At 33.7% G+C, this 19,024-nt stretch overlaps 1 protein-coding gene across 2 annotated transcripts; it reads right to left on the minus strand.

The window, feature by feature from the left end:
* Positions 1 to 237: 237 nt before the first annotated feature.
* Positions 238 to 15,862, minus strand: LOC125048776 (integral membrane protein GPR155). Of its 2 annotated transcripts, XM_047647653.1 has the most exons (16): positions 15,635 to 15,862; positions 15,380 to 15,495; positions 15,014 to 15,303; positions 14,619 to 14,920; positions 14,237 to 14,358; positions 13,795 to 13,960; positions 10,839 to 11,066; positions 9,358 to 9,510; positions 8,622 to 8,793; positions 7,679 to 7,837; positions 6,696 to 6,710; positions 6,239 to 6,365; positions 4,968 to 5,157; positions 3,344 to 3,519; positions 1,953 to 2,078; positions 238 to 1,267 (listed from the first exon to the last, which is right to left on the minus strand). In XM_047647653.1, exons 2-16 carry the CDS (start codon positions 15,469 to 15,471, stop codon positions 1,075 to 1,077), a joined length of 2,511 nt encoding a protein of 836 aa, XP_047503609.1. In that variant the 5' UTR covers positions 15,472 to 15,495; positions 15,635 to 15,862; the 3' UTR covers positions 238 to 1,074. The 2 variants fall into 2 exon arrangements, with proteins under 2 accessions (XP_047503609.1, XP_047503610.1); XM_047647654.1 differs by lacking the exon at positions 6,696 to 6,710.
* Between the last annotated feature and the right edge of the window lie 3,162 nt (positions 15,863 to 19,024).

A 19,024-nucleotide genomic window follows, 5' to 3' on the forward strand; every position in this document is an offset into this window, starting at 1 on the left:
ATATCGTAATATCGTCACTCGCACAGAACTACATAAAAACTGGTCTTGCGGGATTCGCGCGTGAATGTGTGCGTGTACGCAGGTAACCAGTAGTACGTAGCCAGTGCGCTTAGTGGCTTGGTATTTGACGCACATATGTTTATTTCTTTATATTATATTAAGTGAATATTGTAACCAAACATGGAATTAAATTAATTCACTTTAAAATGGTGGTTAATTCATTTACCCCATAAGTGTACATGTAAAATGATTATTTTTTACGAAAACTTGGGTTATTAATACATTTTAAAAGTTGATTGCAACCCGCGCTCGGTAATTAGGGGGAAATACGCATCGCAGTATTTACCCATCTCTACTGCGGACTTTCACACAAATACTACACAAAAAATCATTATAATGTAAGTACATAATGAAGTGTCTAAATGCTCGATCACCCGTCTTTAACACAGCAAACTTGTACAATAAATATAAAACTATCAGTCAAGAAGATCTCGCTAACATTCAGCTAAATGAAAAACATGTATGTTGTGCTGAGAATATTATTTGTCACATTATAAAACGTGAGAGAAATATTTCGGTGTCGAACTAAGGACGGGTTAGATAATTTACTACTGCGTCAAACGCTAAACAACCTACGCAAGAAAATATAAGTAGAAGTAAAAAAGCGTGAATATGATTAAGTGTTTTTTTAATGATAAAAATATTTATACATTCTAAAGTAAAATCAGGAAAGATTCTTCTGAAATACACGATTTTTTTAAATAAAGTGTTTTTTGCACACAATAATTTTTTAGCATAATACGATTTAAATATTAATATGAAAATAAGATATTTCAAGCAAATATTTATTTCCTTAACCTACGTTGTGAAAACCATTATTCTTTTAAATTTTCTTTTTATGGTTTGGTCATAATTGGTGGTGGCTGTAATCGGAATTACCAACTTTACGAACTTCATAGGTAGATCAAAAATTCGAACAGTTTTTTTGTATATTTTGTTCGTAATACCGTATTATAGAGGCTTCTAGAAACAATTTACAAAAGTTGGTAAACCAATTTACAAAGCGATTAAAATCTATGCAAATGTATAGAGCAATGGTGAATTTGTAAAATGATGAGCCTTATTAATATGTGATATAAGTCTACCATCTAGTAAATGTCGTCCGTAAACAATAGCGGCGTGTTCATCGGCTGCCAGTCCAGTGGAGACTAACCAACGAACTAGGCATGACCCGCGAAATACTCCGTGGTAGGTGCGCATGCGCCACCTTATAACAAGCGCATAGAATTTCATTTAGTGAAAATATGTTAGTAGCTTTGTCGAGTAAAGTATTTGCATGATAAATCTTATAATGTCCTTGGAAAAATAGAATTTTAAACATGTATTTTTCGCAAACATTAGCTTTAAACTTTATCAAACTGAGCCGAGCATGGTGTATTAAGTAGTAACACCTTATTTCTATGAAAAAGAAAACCTTTTCCCGTTTCTTAAGATAGCTAAAAGGTTTTCATACAAATATTTTACCTAGACAATAGTGACTTTGTGAAACTCATGATACAAAATGCAATTTTTGTTACCGATTATATGTTATCAAACATACTTTATGTGTATTTATAGTTTTATCTAAGATTCAAAAGTTAATTGAATAATAATGGCTAAAAATAATAGACAAAAAAACTCGTTATTATAATTTTTGCTATCATATATTTTTATATACACACATATACACACATAGAGTGTCATCATTATTATAATAATTTTTAGAAGGCGTTAAGTAGTTATAGAGATTACTCTTACAAACAAACTAAAAAAAAATAGTGTTTAAGATTTGTGTGGGTTGATGAAATAGGCTAGTAAAATTCTTAAAATTTACCGCGCACTCTTAAGTCACAAATAGTAGCCAAACTATGTGGGCTCGGTTCAGCTATATGTAATATAAAAATATAGCTTACCGTGTATCCTTAGCGATGGCTTCCTTACAGCGTTCAAGATGATGCGTAATAAACTGATCGCACACGTGTTTAGTTTCAAAACTTAATTCCTCTATTGAGGGCAGCACCACAGTGTCTGCTCCGTGCCTGAAAAAATTTAATCGTATTAGGTAGCGTTCAAGTATTACGTCAAGCAATTTTTGGCGATTATTACCCCATGTAGCGCGCCGTAACGTTTTTCTGTACCCAATAGTAAAACGTTTCGTGACAAAGTGTAAAAAGAGTCTTAAAAGTTACCAATACGTGGTGTAAAGTACTGGAAAGTCGAAAATAACATTAACAATAACGCGTAATTGGATCCCCGTCCCGCATCGTAACGTTTTACGAAAGGACCCCCCCCCAAATTCGTTACGTAATACTTGAACGCTTTCTCACCATTACGAAAAGCAATTAGTTAATCTATGTACTGACTAGTTAATTTCAAATTTGCAAAACTTATTTGACTTGACTTAAATTTTATTATATTATAGTTGGGAAATATTCATCGATATTGCGGGCTAATCGATTGTGAGGAAATTGATCTGTTTAGCGCCTTCTTTAACATATTTTATAAGTATCTGATTGTCCTCATTCGTATGTGATGTTTGAGAGCAAAAGTATAAAATATAATGGACAATTTGCTATCACGAATTTAAGCAATACCTATAATTATGTTAAATTGATCGCTATGTGCAAAACATAAGTGTAAATTTGATAGGCGACATTTAAAAGACCTTGTGGTGGCAAACTATGTCTGTGTCGGTCATATATTATTTATCTATACTAATTATATAGGGGAAAGATTTGTAATAATTAAACTCAAACTACTGAATCGATTTAAAAAATTATTTTACCGTTTAAACATATTCCATATCTTAATATAGATAAATAACGTGTCACCTTGTTTGTCCGCTATGGACTCCTAAACTACTTAACCGATTTCAATCAAATTTGCACACCGTGTGCAGTTTGATGTAACTTAAAAGATAGGATAGCTTACATCTTAATTTATACCCGATATTTTTTTATTATTTGACAGTCACAATTCTAACAGATGGCGCTGTGTTGAAACTACCAACGTTTCACGTAATCTACAATGTAATGGCATAACCACCAAAAAAGCATGGTGGTCCCTATGACTGGTGTTCTCCTACCGTTTCCCTCAAATATTTTACTACTATGTTATATAACCAAAACCTTAGCCACAGCAACGCTTGGCCGAGTCTGCTAGTTTTAGTAATAAATGTCCCAGCTGCGCAAAGCCGGACGAGTAGCATAAATTGTTACAATCTTTTACGCTGTTCTATCACATAAGCCTTAATCAAAATGAATACGTAAATATATATAACGCGTAAATAAATTAGATCACTCACCACTTCTTCTTGAAGTACCGAACAGCTGGTATAAATATTTCTTCTGGGTCAAGGCCAAAGAGGGCAAACATAACCAGAGCTTGCCCATACACAGCTGCCGTGTCCAGAAACTGTATCTCTATGAACACTCCCGCCTGGTCCTTACGCAGTACTCGCCATGTTGTAAATGTTACGCCCTGTATATAGTGTTTATTACTATGTTTTTTCAATAAAAAGGCGAAGAAATGGCGCTGCCAATACCAACGCGATATTAAAGCTGTTTGATAATTGTATTAAGGTCAATGAACTGACAAGTAGTAAGTGATTAAATATCAGTAGTATATATGTCGCAGTAAAGTAGATAAATCAGAGAGTTAATTGAATCTCTAGACAGTTAATTAAAGATCGATATTCAATCAACTCGCTAAAGTTCCGTCAGACAAGTGACTGAACGAAACGTTTATCGAGTTTTCTAAAAGTTCCTAGACAACAAGTCCCATTTCAACATTGGTAGGGTGACCAAGATATTTGATAGGAAAAAAATATATAATTTCCTATATAATATATTGTCGTTTAACGTTTACTGCAACATATATAATATTTTAGCCTTGCGATCCGGAATAAACAACTAATAATAATTATTATTTTTCCTTGAGACAGAGGGTCCACGTATAGCGATAAGTATAACTAACTTCTGTATGTCAAAACCTAATTGGACATTGACCGGAGTCATAATTTGATCTAAGTCTTAACTCTGAATTTACCCTTAGACCCAAAAAATGGGTCGGGCAGCATTAAAAAAAATATATGCTATTCTCAATCTGATGTTCTTGACGATGAAACCCAGCCGTCTACCAACGGATTTTTAGTAATACGCAATTAATACTACTTGTTTAACGGTATTTGCTACTGCCATAGAGAAACGACATATTGACATATTATGCTATTTCACTATATAAAACGACCAATGTAACAGACATATAAACAGCTCCGTCCCATGCGGCATACGGACTTCATACAAATACTTTGTTTAACAAAAAAAATACTAATGTCTTAAATGTATTAAATCAGCTAACTGGTTTGTTAATTTACTAAATATTTATGAAATATATCGTTCGACCTCTCAAATGAATACTTTATTATTAGAGTCTGGCTAATGAAAGAAGATAACGAAAAAGCGCGGCAAATTAAAAAACAATTAGTATGGTATCCCTAAAAATTTGATATATTTTGTGGATTAAACTTACTTGATACTTGATTTTATTTTATTATTTTTTACATTGATACTTAAAATGATAAGCATTGCTTGGAAAACTAAAACTATATTTACTATAAAACACAACTTTATTCGGAATAATCAAATCCTGCGAAAGAAACGAAATATTCTATCAAATAAAACAAAGTTTAGGCTAATATATCTGTTAACTATTCGGAAAAAATATATAATAGAAATAAAAATGAGTAATTGCATGAAGTATCAAGACAATAAATCATACTAACCTAAGAAATTCAATGAAATTGTGTTGCCATCCGAAAGGTTTCAAATAATTCAATTATCTTTTTTCATTAGCCAGACTACGCATAAATTAAATTATAGATCATTTATTTACTAAGTGGAGATAAATATTTTTTTTTAAATACTTACAATAAACATAGTAAGGTTATAAGCGATGAGTAGAACAGTGTGTTTCAATAACTGCCCACCTCTTCCTCTTGACTGTTCTGGTGGCACGAGGCCTAAGGCGCTGGCAGCCTGATCCAGGTCGTTCAAGTATTGACAGGTTTCTGAGGTAATACAACGACCTTTTTGGGATGCCGGGCACGCGCATTCCTTACTAAAATTAATTAGAAAAATGTAGAACCTTCAAAATTCACAAATAAAAATAAAATAATTTGAATTAGCGTTATATAATAAGAGTCAAAGTTGAAAATATAACAATTTTTAGGACTAATTCTCTAAATTTTAATAAAAAATCCAGTGGCGCTACAACATCTTAAGGTCTGGGCCTCAGATTTCTGAATCAGAATCTGTTTCATGATATTTTTTCTATATACGTCAAACCTGGATAAGTGAGAGTTCAAGGGACCACAATCTCATTCTCGCTTATAGAGGTTTCTCACTAACCCGAGTCGCTAATGGAGGTAGGTACATGGGTAGCGTTTCCCTCTAATAGTCCCTCTATTAGAGCAGCAGCAATAACAAGTCACAGCTAGTACGAATGTAGTAGGTAAATATGTAATATGATAAAATTATGTGGATAATGTTCTCAACATATATTATGTACATTTATATTTTATTTTATTTAGAACTTAGTTACACTTTAACAAATCCGTCAATTTCATTTGAGTTTCTGTTTTTATATTTTGAATGCTTTGTCTAACTCATAAATTTCGTCGAATATTGATTGTATTTTTATTGTAGCTGTAGTTCCTCCTAAATAATATAAATAAATAAAGCTCGACTGTCGCTAATAGAGGTAAAGATAAGTAGCAGTCTCACTTACGGAGGCTCATGAGGGAAAAACTACTCTCTCTTAGAGAGGTTTCTGTTTCTCGCTAACAGAGGTTTTGTGAGCTTAAAATGATGGGTCCCGGCTATTACTCTCACTTATAGAGTTTTCTCACTTATCCAGTTCTCACTTACCCAGGTTTGACGTAATAGACAAGTAGAAGAACAGCCTCCAGTGCCTGACACACGCCGTCGTCTTTTTGAGTCTAAGACATGTCGGTTTCCTCACGATGTTTTCCTTCACAGTTCGAGCGAATGTTAAATGTGAACTTAGAAAGTCCATTGCTGCACAGCCGGGGATCGAACCTACGACCTCAGGGATGAGAGTCGCACACTGAAGCCACTAGGCCAGCACTGCTCATTAAATAATGCTTGCTAAATATTAATAGAATTAAAAAAAAACTTACCTATTATTAGCGATATCTTCAATATCTTGACCCTCATTTAGATTCCCACTCTCACAGTTAGGGTCATTATTGCAACATGTCAAATTTTTGTTTGGAGATGGAGTTGCCGTAATAGTACCGTAACACCCTGAAAATATTAGGAAATTCCTACTTATTCCATAATTAGAAGTATTATTACTATGTGCATACTATGTTATGCTACATAACATAGTATGCACATATATCAGTGCTCTTAGTACAGAACTATATGAATTCGAATAGAAATATAAGCAATAGTTACAAAAAAGCTCTACACATGCCATATTAAAAGTCGATTCCATTTTTACGCTTTAAATATTAAAATGAGTGCATAAACACCAGCCAGAAAATGATTATAACTGTGGAAATTATGAAATGATATTTTAATTACTTCGAATATATACTTGATTAGTATACGGTGTAAAAAAGATTAATTTACCTTGTTCCTCCATGCCTGTATAGAAAAAAAATTGTGGTTAGTAAGTTATAGTTACTATACAGAGACCCAATAAAGATAACTGTGCTTATATATATTAAATTGTTATATTAAAAGTTAGCTATGATTATAAAGTTTAATATTAAGAACCATTCCCATAAAATCAATAGTTCAAAGAGAATAAAAAAAATCAAATTGAATACATATGATTTATGTTAACATTGATTACATTTCCAACCAAATGTATGAAAACCGCTGAGTTGTTGCTATCAACTAACATTAACAATAAACATCAAGTAACTATACAGATACCAGCAAACATCTTGAACAAATGTCCTTGCTTGCGCAGAAGCGATTTTTAGGTATCATTGGGAGGGGGGACGGCGGGCGGTGGTGCGCGGCGGCGGGAGAGTGACGTGTCGTTAGCGTGATTAGTAAATGAGTTGACGTTTGTGTCCCAGATGCGCAAACTTTCCGCCACTCCCTTGTTTAATGCTCAAGAAGTTTGTCGGTATCTGTACGTATTCGTATAGTATCACCATCGCATGAATAGGTATTGCTCAAGCCGAAATCTGTATACAACATATACGTTTTATATTCATTCCTTAATGCATAGGAATAATATAAGACATATATCTATTCTATACAAATTTAAATAATAATCCAAGCGCTACAACCCTGAATGAGAATTGGCCTCATACTGCATTCGTTGGTTTGACATTTTGACAAGTAGGTGATCAGCCTTATGTGCACATGTCTTGATTTTTGAGTTTGAGATATTTTTTTCAGTTTCTTTACCGTAGGAGTATAGAGGAAAGATAGAAAGAATATTCCATTGGTGCATAGGTGATTCGAACGTGTTAAGCTTTCTTATGGATGGAATAAATCTTTGAAGCACATTATTATTATGAAAGACTTTACAAGAATGATAAAATATTATACTAAAAGAAAATAAAATGTTCTCTCTTGTAACACTTGATACATACTATTATTGGATATGGATTGCGTATTGGAAATCGGTTCAGCGTTTTCCACCAAGCTGGTTGATTCATCCGGCGGCGAGATGGTTGGGGAATCAGTGAGACTCGAGAACTGAGCGCTGCGGCGTCGGAACCTCACGTACAAGATTAAACAGCCCGTTGACACTGGAATTACAATTATACCTTAAAGTCAAAATATTATTAATGCAGGTATAAGAAAATACGCATGACATTTACTGTCCGTTCCTGAAATCACAATTACATAAAACTGTTTTACAATATATAGATAAATGCCTTATGAAATGAGAAATCAATTACTAGCGATAAGGGAGCGTACAAGTATTACGTCATGCAATTTTTGGAGATTATTGACACCCTCCCCCCATGTAACGCGCCGTAACGTTTTTCTATACCCAATAGTAAACGTTTTAACGTTTCGTAACCACCCAGTGACTCTTTATACCTAAAACTTACCATTATGTGGTGTAAAGTACTGGAAAGTCGAAAATAATATTAACGCGTAATTCAATCCCCGCCCCGCATCGTAACGTTTTACAAATTGACCCCCCCACCTCCCAAAATTCGTTACGTACTACTTGAACGCTCCCTAAGGCCTCCCGTTACATCACAATTTTCTATCCTTTTTTAAACTTTATTGTTATTTAATTATTGTGGAATAAGTGTAAATGACTAAGTTTTGGTTTAAATGAGTATTGCCGGTTGGTTAAATATTAGAGGAAAGAATTATAGGAACAATATTGATGATCGCATCTCGACCGCAATGTATTTATATTCTGCTTAAACCGAAATGTCTTTGACGAAGCACCATGCTAATAACCTTTCTATCCATAAAAAATGTATTGGTATACTCATTATGATAAATAAAGACTGTTAGGTACACGAGGACTTAACAAGAATCATTACATTAAACATTGATAAAAAATCTCACCCGTAATACAAAAGAAGAGGACGCTTAGCCGAATAGCGTCACACGCATCAGCATTGATGCTAGTCCCAGTCTGCTTGGTGATCAGCAGAGCTGCTACCATGACTGCGGGAGCGCCCCACGCCACGAACGCCAGTACGGGCCAAAGGGTGACCACGAAACATGGGCCACGGCTCTATAGAGGAAATATATATATTCTAGTATACTAGATAAAACGTCTACACAATGGGCAATTGTACAGTAATGTGTAGATATTAAATTAAGACACAACGGTCACAGCTTAGTCGAATTGACGATGAAGTACCGTGACAGTAAATAGTGTGTCTTCGCATGTTTAATCCTAATAGGGATAGAGAATGTTTTTCATAGAAATATACGTTTCGGCAGCTTCTTGAAATTATTAATGTCAAATTTAATTTTTTAAGCCAATGCAGAATTAAAAATAACAATTTGTTTAGGTTCTATAGTATCTAGAAAATAATCTGAAATGGTTTTTAAAACATGAATAGCCTATTATGTCAAATACAATGGACCGAACTGAGAACAAATACTACAAAACCTATGAAATATAAACTCTATGGAATTGACCTTTGACGATAAAGTTGTAGAGTCATTTTAAGGTTGTTTCCTTTGAAGAGGTACGTTGTTTTTTTAATTTCAACATAAAGTATGAAACTAAAAAATTACAACTACCGTCTTTTGTTTCTTCTAAATAAATTATTGTGCACACTTGACATACCTCCAACATAAACAGTCCCACCGAGAGCATAGACGTCCAAAGGAGGCAGGAATAAATACTGAACATCTGCAACGATTGCTGAGTTATCGTACTCCAGGTGGGTGTAAAAGTTTTCTCTGTCCCGCCCCATATAATACTTATAGCCAATAATATCTGTAAAAAGATATAGGTTATTTTAGTTAATCTACATAATAGTCGCTACGTACGATAAGTATACATTTTTTCATGCCATCTGTAGAGAAAGTATTCATTCATACCTTAATTACAAGAACGAAAATGCATTTAAAAGATTTTGAAAATACTCTTTCCACACCCGGAAACTAACCGGCTAGTATTCGAAAAATAATACCTAACGGACATGGTAAAATGAATGATAGAACCACGAAATCAGACATAATTGTACGAATTTAGGTTCGCGTTTAACTCACTAGTTAGATTTACAAGTACAAGATCAAAATGTAACTATACTATTGGGATATAAACTGTTTTCTTAAGCTAGTGTTTCCGTTCGGTCTAAAAGTTTCGAGACACATTTCACATCACGTCCAAACGTTTCAGTAGTCAATCAAACAATAAGTTCTTGAATTGGGGTTAAATGGTGTTTTTTTATTGGACAATTCACACCAATTGACCTAGTCCCATGCTAAGCTGGTGAAGCTTGTGTTATGGGTACTAGGCAACGGATATACATACATATTATAGATAGATAGACATATAAATACATATTTAAACACCCAAGACCTAAGCACAACACCAAATGCTCATCACATCGATGTTTGTCTCAGCCGGGGATCGAACCCGGGACCCATGGATTCGCAGTCAGGGGTAATAACCACTAGACCAATGAGCCGTCAAACCCGTGTTACGTATGCGTCATGGTAGAATTGCTATTCAAAAATAATAATGATCCAGTAGTACTACAACCCTATGGATTATGTTATTGTTGTTGATAATGTTTATAATTTGTGTGCATTTCGTAGATTTTGGGTTAAGCACAAGCTAGTTTTCTCAAGATGATTTCTCTACACCATAAGAGCAAGCCTTAATGAAAAGAAATCCATCGACACACAGCTCCTACAGCACTGCTCAAAAACTACTATTATGAAGATTATTTTATTCTTACTTTAAATCGAATCATTTTGTACTACCTTATAATATAGTGTTAGCGGACTAACGCCATCTTGTAGCAGAAACCTATACAAAGCGTGGCAACACCGGCGTTGACTCACTTTTATTTCGAGACTTCGTGCGGAACGGACTTGTTACTAACCTAACCTCAGGAGATTTTAAAAGTCTAAAGTACCTACACGTTCTAATCTTTTGTTTTATCTAATAATAGTTTATATAACCTGGCACAAAAAAAAAATTAAGTCATTTATAGATGAGAAAAATTATATAATTATCATTACTATGTCATTGCTAACATTACTTAAGCACTATCCAAAGGCGTTTATATACAACAAATACAGTATTTTGATTACCTGTGACAAAATCAAGCAAAGTGTCAATCTATGCGGCATCCTTTTGTACTTCCTTGTTATAGAAAAGACAATTAGCACCCAAACAGCAGCTATCAAAGCTACTATGGATATATCAAATCGGAAAGCTATTATTTTATCTGCATAATCATTGTTCATCGTTATCACTTCAGCAGACAGGAATGTCATTGGGGCGGATAAAAACGTACATATCACCATAGATGACGCTACCTGAAATGGATTTATTGTATTATAAATAATACTAGCCGTTTCGCGCCCGCTTTGCTGGACGAATTAAAATAAATTTTATGTTTCATTATTTTATTTTTTTTTCATATTTTTACTATTCTTCTTTTTAACTTCCCGCTAAGAAAATTGAAATATTTCGAAAATCGAGTTTTTAACAGATGTTGACGTTTAGAGGTTCTAGGAAGCCTCTTTTGTTTTTATTAGCGGGAAAAATTTTCATAAAAGTAAAACAGAAATAAAAAAATGAAGGAACGTTGGAATTAAAAAAAAAAATAGCCATAAACCATCTAGGAAAAATTTCGCATCGAATGGTGGTAGTTTCATGTCGATATGATCAGTGGTTTAGGCGTGATTGAGCCTCAAACGAAGACCATTTTCATTATATATATATAGATTTATGTTCGAATTGTCTGTTCTAATGGCGACCGGGGGCTTGAGACCAAATTACTTTATACCAGGCGTGACGCATTAGTGTCGCCAAACATTTTTATGAAAATATGGTCACACACAGCGGCAAACCGTGAGCTAATGTAATCTAATCTATAAAATTCTCGTGTCGCGGTGTTTGTGGTTAAACTCCTCCAAAACGGCTCGACCGATTCTCATGAAATTTTGTGTGCATATTGGGTATGTCTGAGAATCGGACAACATCTATTATTCATCCCCCTAAATGTTAAGGGTAGTCCACCCCTAAAATTGTTTTTTTTTATTTTTAGATAAAAAATATTTTTTATATTTTTTTTATGATACAGCATTAAAAAATACATACAACCTCTTATTTTCACCCCTCTACGATTAACCCCTTTTTTTTTATTATAAATGATATATGTACATGGCAAAACGACGTTTGCCAGGTCAGCTAGTTTCCATATAAATTCGTTTAACTGACGAATCAAAAGTAATTTCGTGTCCAGCCCTTGGCTGGATGCGTATATTTCACAATATTTTTAAAATAAATATAGCCGATGAGTGATATAACATTCTAGAGTTGAAATAATTTTCGAAACCGGTCTCGTAGTTTTTAAGTTAATTCGTTACAAACATAGAATTCTTTCCGCATTATAATTTTAAGTTTATATATAGAAAAAATAACGGTGTCACTCCTCCAAAACGCCTCTACTGAGATTTATGAAATGATTGGTAGGTATGAGGTTTTTGATATTTTTTTGTTGGTCGAGGAATACATAATAACGCTACGAATCAACGCAATGGAAACATCGATCATCCCTACATCGAACCGCGGAGTTTTAGTTTGCACGTATTTAATATAATAAAAAATTCTGCCATCTAAACTCTGGCAAAATGATTCGCCAGAGTTTGTTACTAAATCACGCCAAATAATAAAAAGGCCATTTTTTGTTACCAACGTCGGTATTACCATGAAAGTTATGATACTTTTTCGGTAAATCTACAGAAATAAATATTTTTTCTGATATATACCAACGGTTACAAAAAAAAAGCAGTAAAATCTTATACGTTTGGAGAAGACTACTACATATATATATTACTGATTTGTGTTGATATTATATGATATACATATATCTTAATCAATACTCAGATATAAATCTAAATCAATAATACAAATAAAAATATAAAATAGAATTCTCTTTTTTAAAGATATACCTAGCAATACAGTAGTAGCTTCCTTAAATAGCTTCGTCTGTATGTCTTTAGGAACTCTCCAAAACGAAATAAAAAATATTTTCCGTTGCTACGATAATGCTACTCGAAGCAACATTTCGGCTTAGTTAAATTGAATCTAATATCAGGAATAGAAAAATATTATCTGCATTTAAAATATATATAATTCTACCGTAAAATTTGCCCTATGATTATATATTATGTGCAATAGAATTTCACACATACAAGCACCAGCAATATTAATGGCATATAAATTTTATTTTATCAATGATTTTATATAGAAAAACAGGATGTTGCTGCTCGTTACATAAGCTCAAAGCTATTAGTAATTCATTAGCATATTGTAAGAAAATTATTAAATAAATTTTGTTAATGGATGAACTAACTCCAAAACCAAAAATTGCATAATATTATTTAAATATAAATTTTACAACAACTGATTGTTATATTTATAAATAAAATATATTATCTATTTATAAAACTTTGTCAAACTGGTTTTATTTCATGCTTGTCAAAAAGTAATAAAAAAATTAATACTTTTTGCATGTTTTTTTTGAGACTATTACATTGAAGGCCACATGACTAGACTGACGAGTCGAAGGGTTTACCAACTTGTTTTTTAAATCATATTTAAGATGGAAATGTGTGGCAAGATTACAGTTTGCAAGGAAATTTTAAAATAAATTTGTTATTTTGACTTGATTTAAAAAAGCATGTTGTCAAGGGAAACTTACTTCAGTATACGAAATAAAATAGGTGCACATACGTATGTGTTCCATATAAAAACTGAATATAAATAAGACTACACTTTATCATGTGAGATTTCTATTGTAATTTAGCAAGAGCTGTGGAATCTAGTTTTATGGCTAGAGGTTGTCTCCTTAATTATTTTCTAAATAAATACTAATGGACTAAAACATATAGAGGAACGCATCTTAAGTCTTAGAGGTTGAAAAAAATAAGGTTCTAGTAGTGTGTGTAAAATCATCATTACCATAAAGGATTACCCGGCACATGAATAAAAAACACACCTACTTATCGTTGACTGATAAATTATATGTTTTCTTACCAAATCAATTTCCAGTTGATACAAGTTAGAGAAGACAAAGACTGCTGGTGCAGTTGGTATTGTTCCATATAAAAATGCATAAGTCGAGAGAGATTGTGTGTCTGTCACATTAACACCTGCATCTAATCCACTTACACATTCACGCATTACCACTGGAAGTACTATCCTGCAAAATACAGATTAATAAAGGTAAGAGGTATAAAGGCATTAGCAATAGTGTGCTTATATAAAAAAGCGATATTTTATTAATTTAAACAATACCTTACAGTATTTAAACCTGGGTTTAATACAAGTGTCGTATTTAAAAATACCACCAGTACCCATAAAAAGCTAAAAGTCAGTGTGGAACAATTGAAACATTTATAAATCTGACTAGAGTATTCATGTATAAAAGCTTTTTAAAGGAATTAGTTGCTTTAGGTTTTGAAAATGTAGAACTTACAATTTGACCATAATTAACACACAGGGCAAGACAAGTGCAGGGCCTCTTAACCGTGTGATTTGACCAACCATCCGAAGACCCAAGAGAAACAGAGCTGAGGCTGAGAAGGATTGCCCAAATACCTTAAAAAATTAATATGTATTTCAATGAAAAAAGTGTAAGACTCATAAATGTTCAAAACAAATTCTATATTTTATACAAGTTAAAATTCACAAGCGGGAATGTTAGAGTGAATCTTTAGCTATAGGTAATATCAAAAACACTGAAATTTATTCAACTATGATTATTTTATATTATGGCTTTTAATACTGGCACCGAGAATACAATTTAGTTTTTATAGTATAAACCTGGATAAATATAGGAAAAAATAAATTATACTCACATCCAATAATCCTTCAATATAGATGGAAAGTTTATGTTTAAATACTATGTTTCCAATAATACCCAGAATAGTCATTATCAACACTGGATTAAATATAACACCTCGAAATATTTGGTAAAGCATTTTCCATTTACTTATATTTTTCCTCTGACTGGAGTCTGATGCTGACATCTCTATTTCTTTTTGTTTATTTATTTCCATTAACACAAAAGCTATAGGATTTAATATAGCCAGTGAAATTGGAGCCATCAAATACAAATAAAGAGCATATTCAGGATGTGTTTTCTCATAAATTGCATTTACTGAAAATAAATCACATGTATATAGTCATTTAATGATAATATAAAAGGACAAGCCTGTTTATAATATGAAAAGTCACTTTTTATTGTACTTACTGATTGGATATCCCAAAGCAAAATCATTACTCTGTGTACAAAAAATTGCAAATATTCCAGCTCGTGCCAAATTCACTGGTTTAGATACTAGTATGCACACTATAAGAACCCCAAAAAATACTAGCCCTTTTGCTAGCAAAATTGCTATGAGAAACTTCCAATTCACTGTACTAAAGTCCAAACGAGCGAGGGATAAAAATATTAAAGAAGGCAGAGCAAATGTGCCTACGAATGTAGCAATACCCTTTGACTCCAATTTTGTTACAATATTTAGTCTTCCAGCGAGATATCTAGAGCAAAATAGAAATAGATTAATTCAAATTAGACATGTATGCAGTGAATATATTATTCATTAAATGTACTCACCCACACACAATGATAGTGAAACACTGAAATAAAGCTGGATACAAATAATCTGTTACAGGATCCATTAACATTGCTGAAGTAGAGTTATCCATTGTGCCGAAATTGTGAGGTAAACACTGTAAGATTAAATCATAAAGTAATATTATCTAAGAATTCTCAAATACCAAGCATGAAATACTTCATTTTAGCAAAACTGAATGCAAGTCATAGAAAAGTCTCTTGCAAAAGATGATTTAAAGCAACTTATTTTCTTACATGTTCGATTATACATAGAATTAAATCAAAATTCTATTTTTATTTGTTCTTGTTAGCCATAGAACAAAGATTGATATTTTAATTTAGTATTATCTTTGATTTAAATTATATTTTAATTTAAATTAATTCCATTTAATTCGCAGTTATTTGTATTATGTTATCACTTGTGGTAAACTGTATAGAATAATATGCTGAAATCTGAATGCTGATTGCTATTAGCTGCCTACTAATAAGATTAAGTACTAGTGACTTAAGGGATGTCAAAATATAATCGATTATTAAAAAAATCGATTAAAATCGATTAATTTTAAAGTAAAAATCGATTTTTGTAGGCGATTTTTAGATTTAAAATAATCGATTAATAATCGATTATTTTTATAATTGAAAATCAATCATTGTCGATTTTTCATCTGCACCCTCCCAATTAACTGCTGTCTTCCGCGCAATCACCCTAAGGTGGCGCTGGGAACCCCGTTGCGCCCATGGGCTTGCGGGGGGTTGCGTTGTACGCGCCCCGCTCAACGGCGGGGCGGTCGTTGGGGCGTGCCTGGAGCAGCCCTAAGCCTCGGTTGCGCCGCGGAGCGTTCTTCGCTCTCGCAGCGCCTTATTCGTCTCATATCGGTGGGGCTTGTGGCGCCCCCCGTGGCGGCAACGGGCGCGCGCGGGCGCGGTCGTACCACACCGGGTGAGACCCTCGGTTACCCGAGGGAAGCCCAGCGAGGCAGACCTGCGGACGAATCCTCTGCGCGCTCCGAGACGCCGACGGGAGGGGTCCAGCCCTTTTGTCTTGGATGTTAGATGTTATAGATGTTTTACTGAGACTCATCTGATTCCGCGCGAACAAGCTCGCGCGGGAAGGCTCGCCTGTGGTCTGGAGGTCGTGTATGGTGCGGGGCGAGGCGCTGGAGGTGCTGGAAGCCGGAGGCGTCCGCACGCTCGAACAGACTCTGCTGCCTCAGGTCTCTCTTGATGGTCTCGTTTCTCACGTAACGCGGCGCGTCGACGATACGTCGTAGAGTGGTGTTCTGCACGGCGCGCAACCAACGCCGATGCGTCTCGGCCGCGAGAGCATACCACGCGGGCGCCGCGGTCGGATGTAAGTCTTGTATAGGACTAGCTTGCGCCTTATCGGGAGGATAGACTGTAGCACGGGGCGCAGTCTGGCGGCGACCGCCTTTGCGCGGCCTGTGGCTGCGGCGATGTGTGGGTGCATCGTGAGGCCTCGGTCCAGCGTGATGCCCAAGTAGGTCACTTGGGGGCGCCACTGGACCTCGGCCCCTTGCAGCTTGAGCGGCGGCTGGAGTTTTCTCCCCTGGCCGAAGACGATGGCCTGCGTCTTGGCGGCGTTCGCTGTGAGGCGCCGCTCTGCCACCCAGACTGGGAGGTCTGCATTGATGTTTTTTTTGTAAAACATCGAAAGGATGATAAAACCAGCTAATTTTACAAAAACTCAAGTTTGAATGAAACAGTATAATTTAAAAGTGAAATAATATAATAATTCTTAATTTTTATAAAAATAATAATTCAGTAGCACAAGATTACATACAATAAAAAGACAACAAAAATACTGCAATGGGCTACTGAAACTAAAAAGGTATACACTCAGCATTTATCAAATTTCACTTAAAATCTACCAAAACGAGATTAAGTTTATTTCGATTTTGTTCTTAAACGTTAATTGTGTTTATAATTTCTTTTGTGTATTTATAATTAATAAAACCATGAAAAAAAATATTTAGGGTGTTTATTTTGAAATGAATTCAAAAATTAGTAAAAAATCGATTAATAACAAAATCGATTAATTATTAATCGATTTTTCATGCTAAAAATCAATCGATTAATAAAAAATAGTTTTTTTTAAAATGCAGAATGTCACATCCCTATGTCAAACAGTGACTTCTAGTGATGCTAACTCCTAGAGAATGTTCCCCCAAGACCAACAGTGGTTCCAACTGCTACCAATGGCTTGTTTAGCTAGGCTGTCTAGAAATTTATTTTGAAAGTTGCGTTATATATTATTAAGCGGGCCATACACGCACCGCTCGAGCAGTTCCTGAGCAAACCGCATATTGCAGAGGGTCTTGACTGCAACATGCGGTCCGTCTATGGCCCGCTTTATATGCAATTTGCGAAATTTACTTTTCTTGAATTAAGTACTAAAAATTTGTTTAAAACCCCTCTGGCCATCTTCTTCACCTTATAATTTTGTACCCTATTATATTATGAACTGAAGTCCAGAATTTGTTGAGTATTTTCTAGGATGGTTAAATACAGGAACTACCATTACAAAACGCAAAAACAAAGTTGATCAGGTACTTGGAATGTTGTTTATTTTTTGTTTACTTCGAATAATACATAAAAAATAGAAATCCGTTACTAAAATTCCTTAAGGTGTTCAAGGTATTTAGACCTAATATGGGAAAGTCATGTCAGTCAGGAATTTGGGTTAGATAATTTTTGGTATTACCATATATAAAGTGTGCATGTTTATTTGTATCTTGGTTTTGATAATAACAGACAAAATATTATAAATTAATTTGATATTCGCTTAGTTTAACAATATGTAGTAAAATTCAAATAAATTTACTATTTACTTTTTCATTAAAAACATTCTATAACACGGACCACTTGCTGCTCAGTAGCAAACAAAATCTTATAAATCCATTTTATTTTTTTTTTGTTATCAAAATCACTTTTCCTTCTAAAAAAACTTTGGATCATCATAATATACATATATAATATACAGATATAATATACATATATAATATACAGATATAATATACATATATAATATACATATATAATATTATATTATGTATATTATATAGTTCTTATGCCCAATACTGTCTATTATTGTAGACGGGCAATACTAAAATCAATACTTCGTCAAGATATTATTTCCTTTTCCGGTTTCAATGATGAAACCTGGGCTGCCAGTTAAAAGTTTTCAAATTATCTACAAATTTTAGCTGTAATTTGTATAAACTATCGAGATATCATTATATCATTTTGACAAACTTTGTATCGGTTATACATTTCTGATTTTAATTTAGGCAATTTGAATCATCCAAATATAAAGAAAAACAAAGCAGTAAAAATAGCAGGACTGAAGAGCCAAGTAGATATATTATATTGCAAGACTTCTTTAATAAAAGATTTAGTGAAGAAGACTTGCAATATAATATAATTAACTAAGTAATTTTAGAATATTTTAGTAATTCGTATATTATACATAATTGAATTCACACACACCAAACATTACGCACGTTTTAAAATTAATTACAATTATAGTTTCTTGTGTTTCACTATTAACTTGAAATCTACTGATAATTTTGGTTTGATGTATAAATGCTATTATAAACTTGAAAAGTTTGTGCATAGTATATCTAT

Source organism: Pieris napi, chromosome 4 (genome assembly GCF_905475465.1).
Source record: "Pieris napi chromosome 4, ilPieNapi1.2, whole genome shotgun sequence".
Taxonomy (NCBI): domain Eukaryota; kingdom Metazoa; phylum Arthropoda; class Insecta; order Lepidoptera; family Pieridae; genus Pieris; species Pieris napi.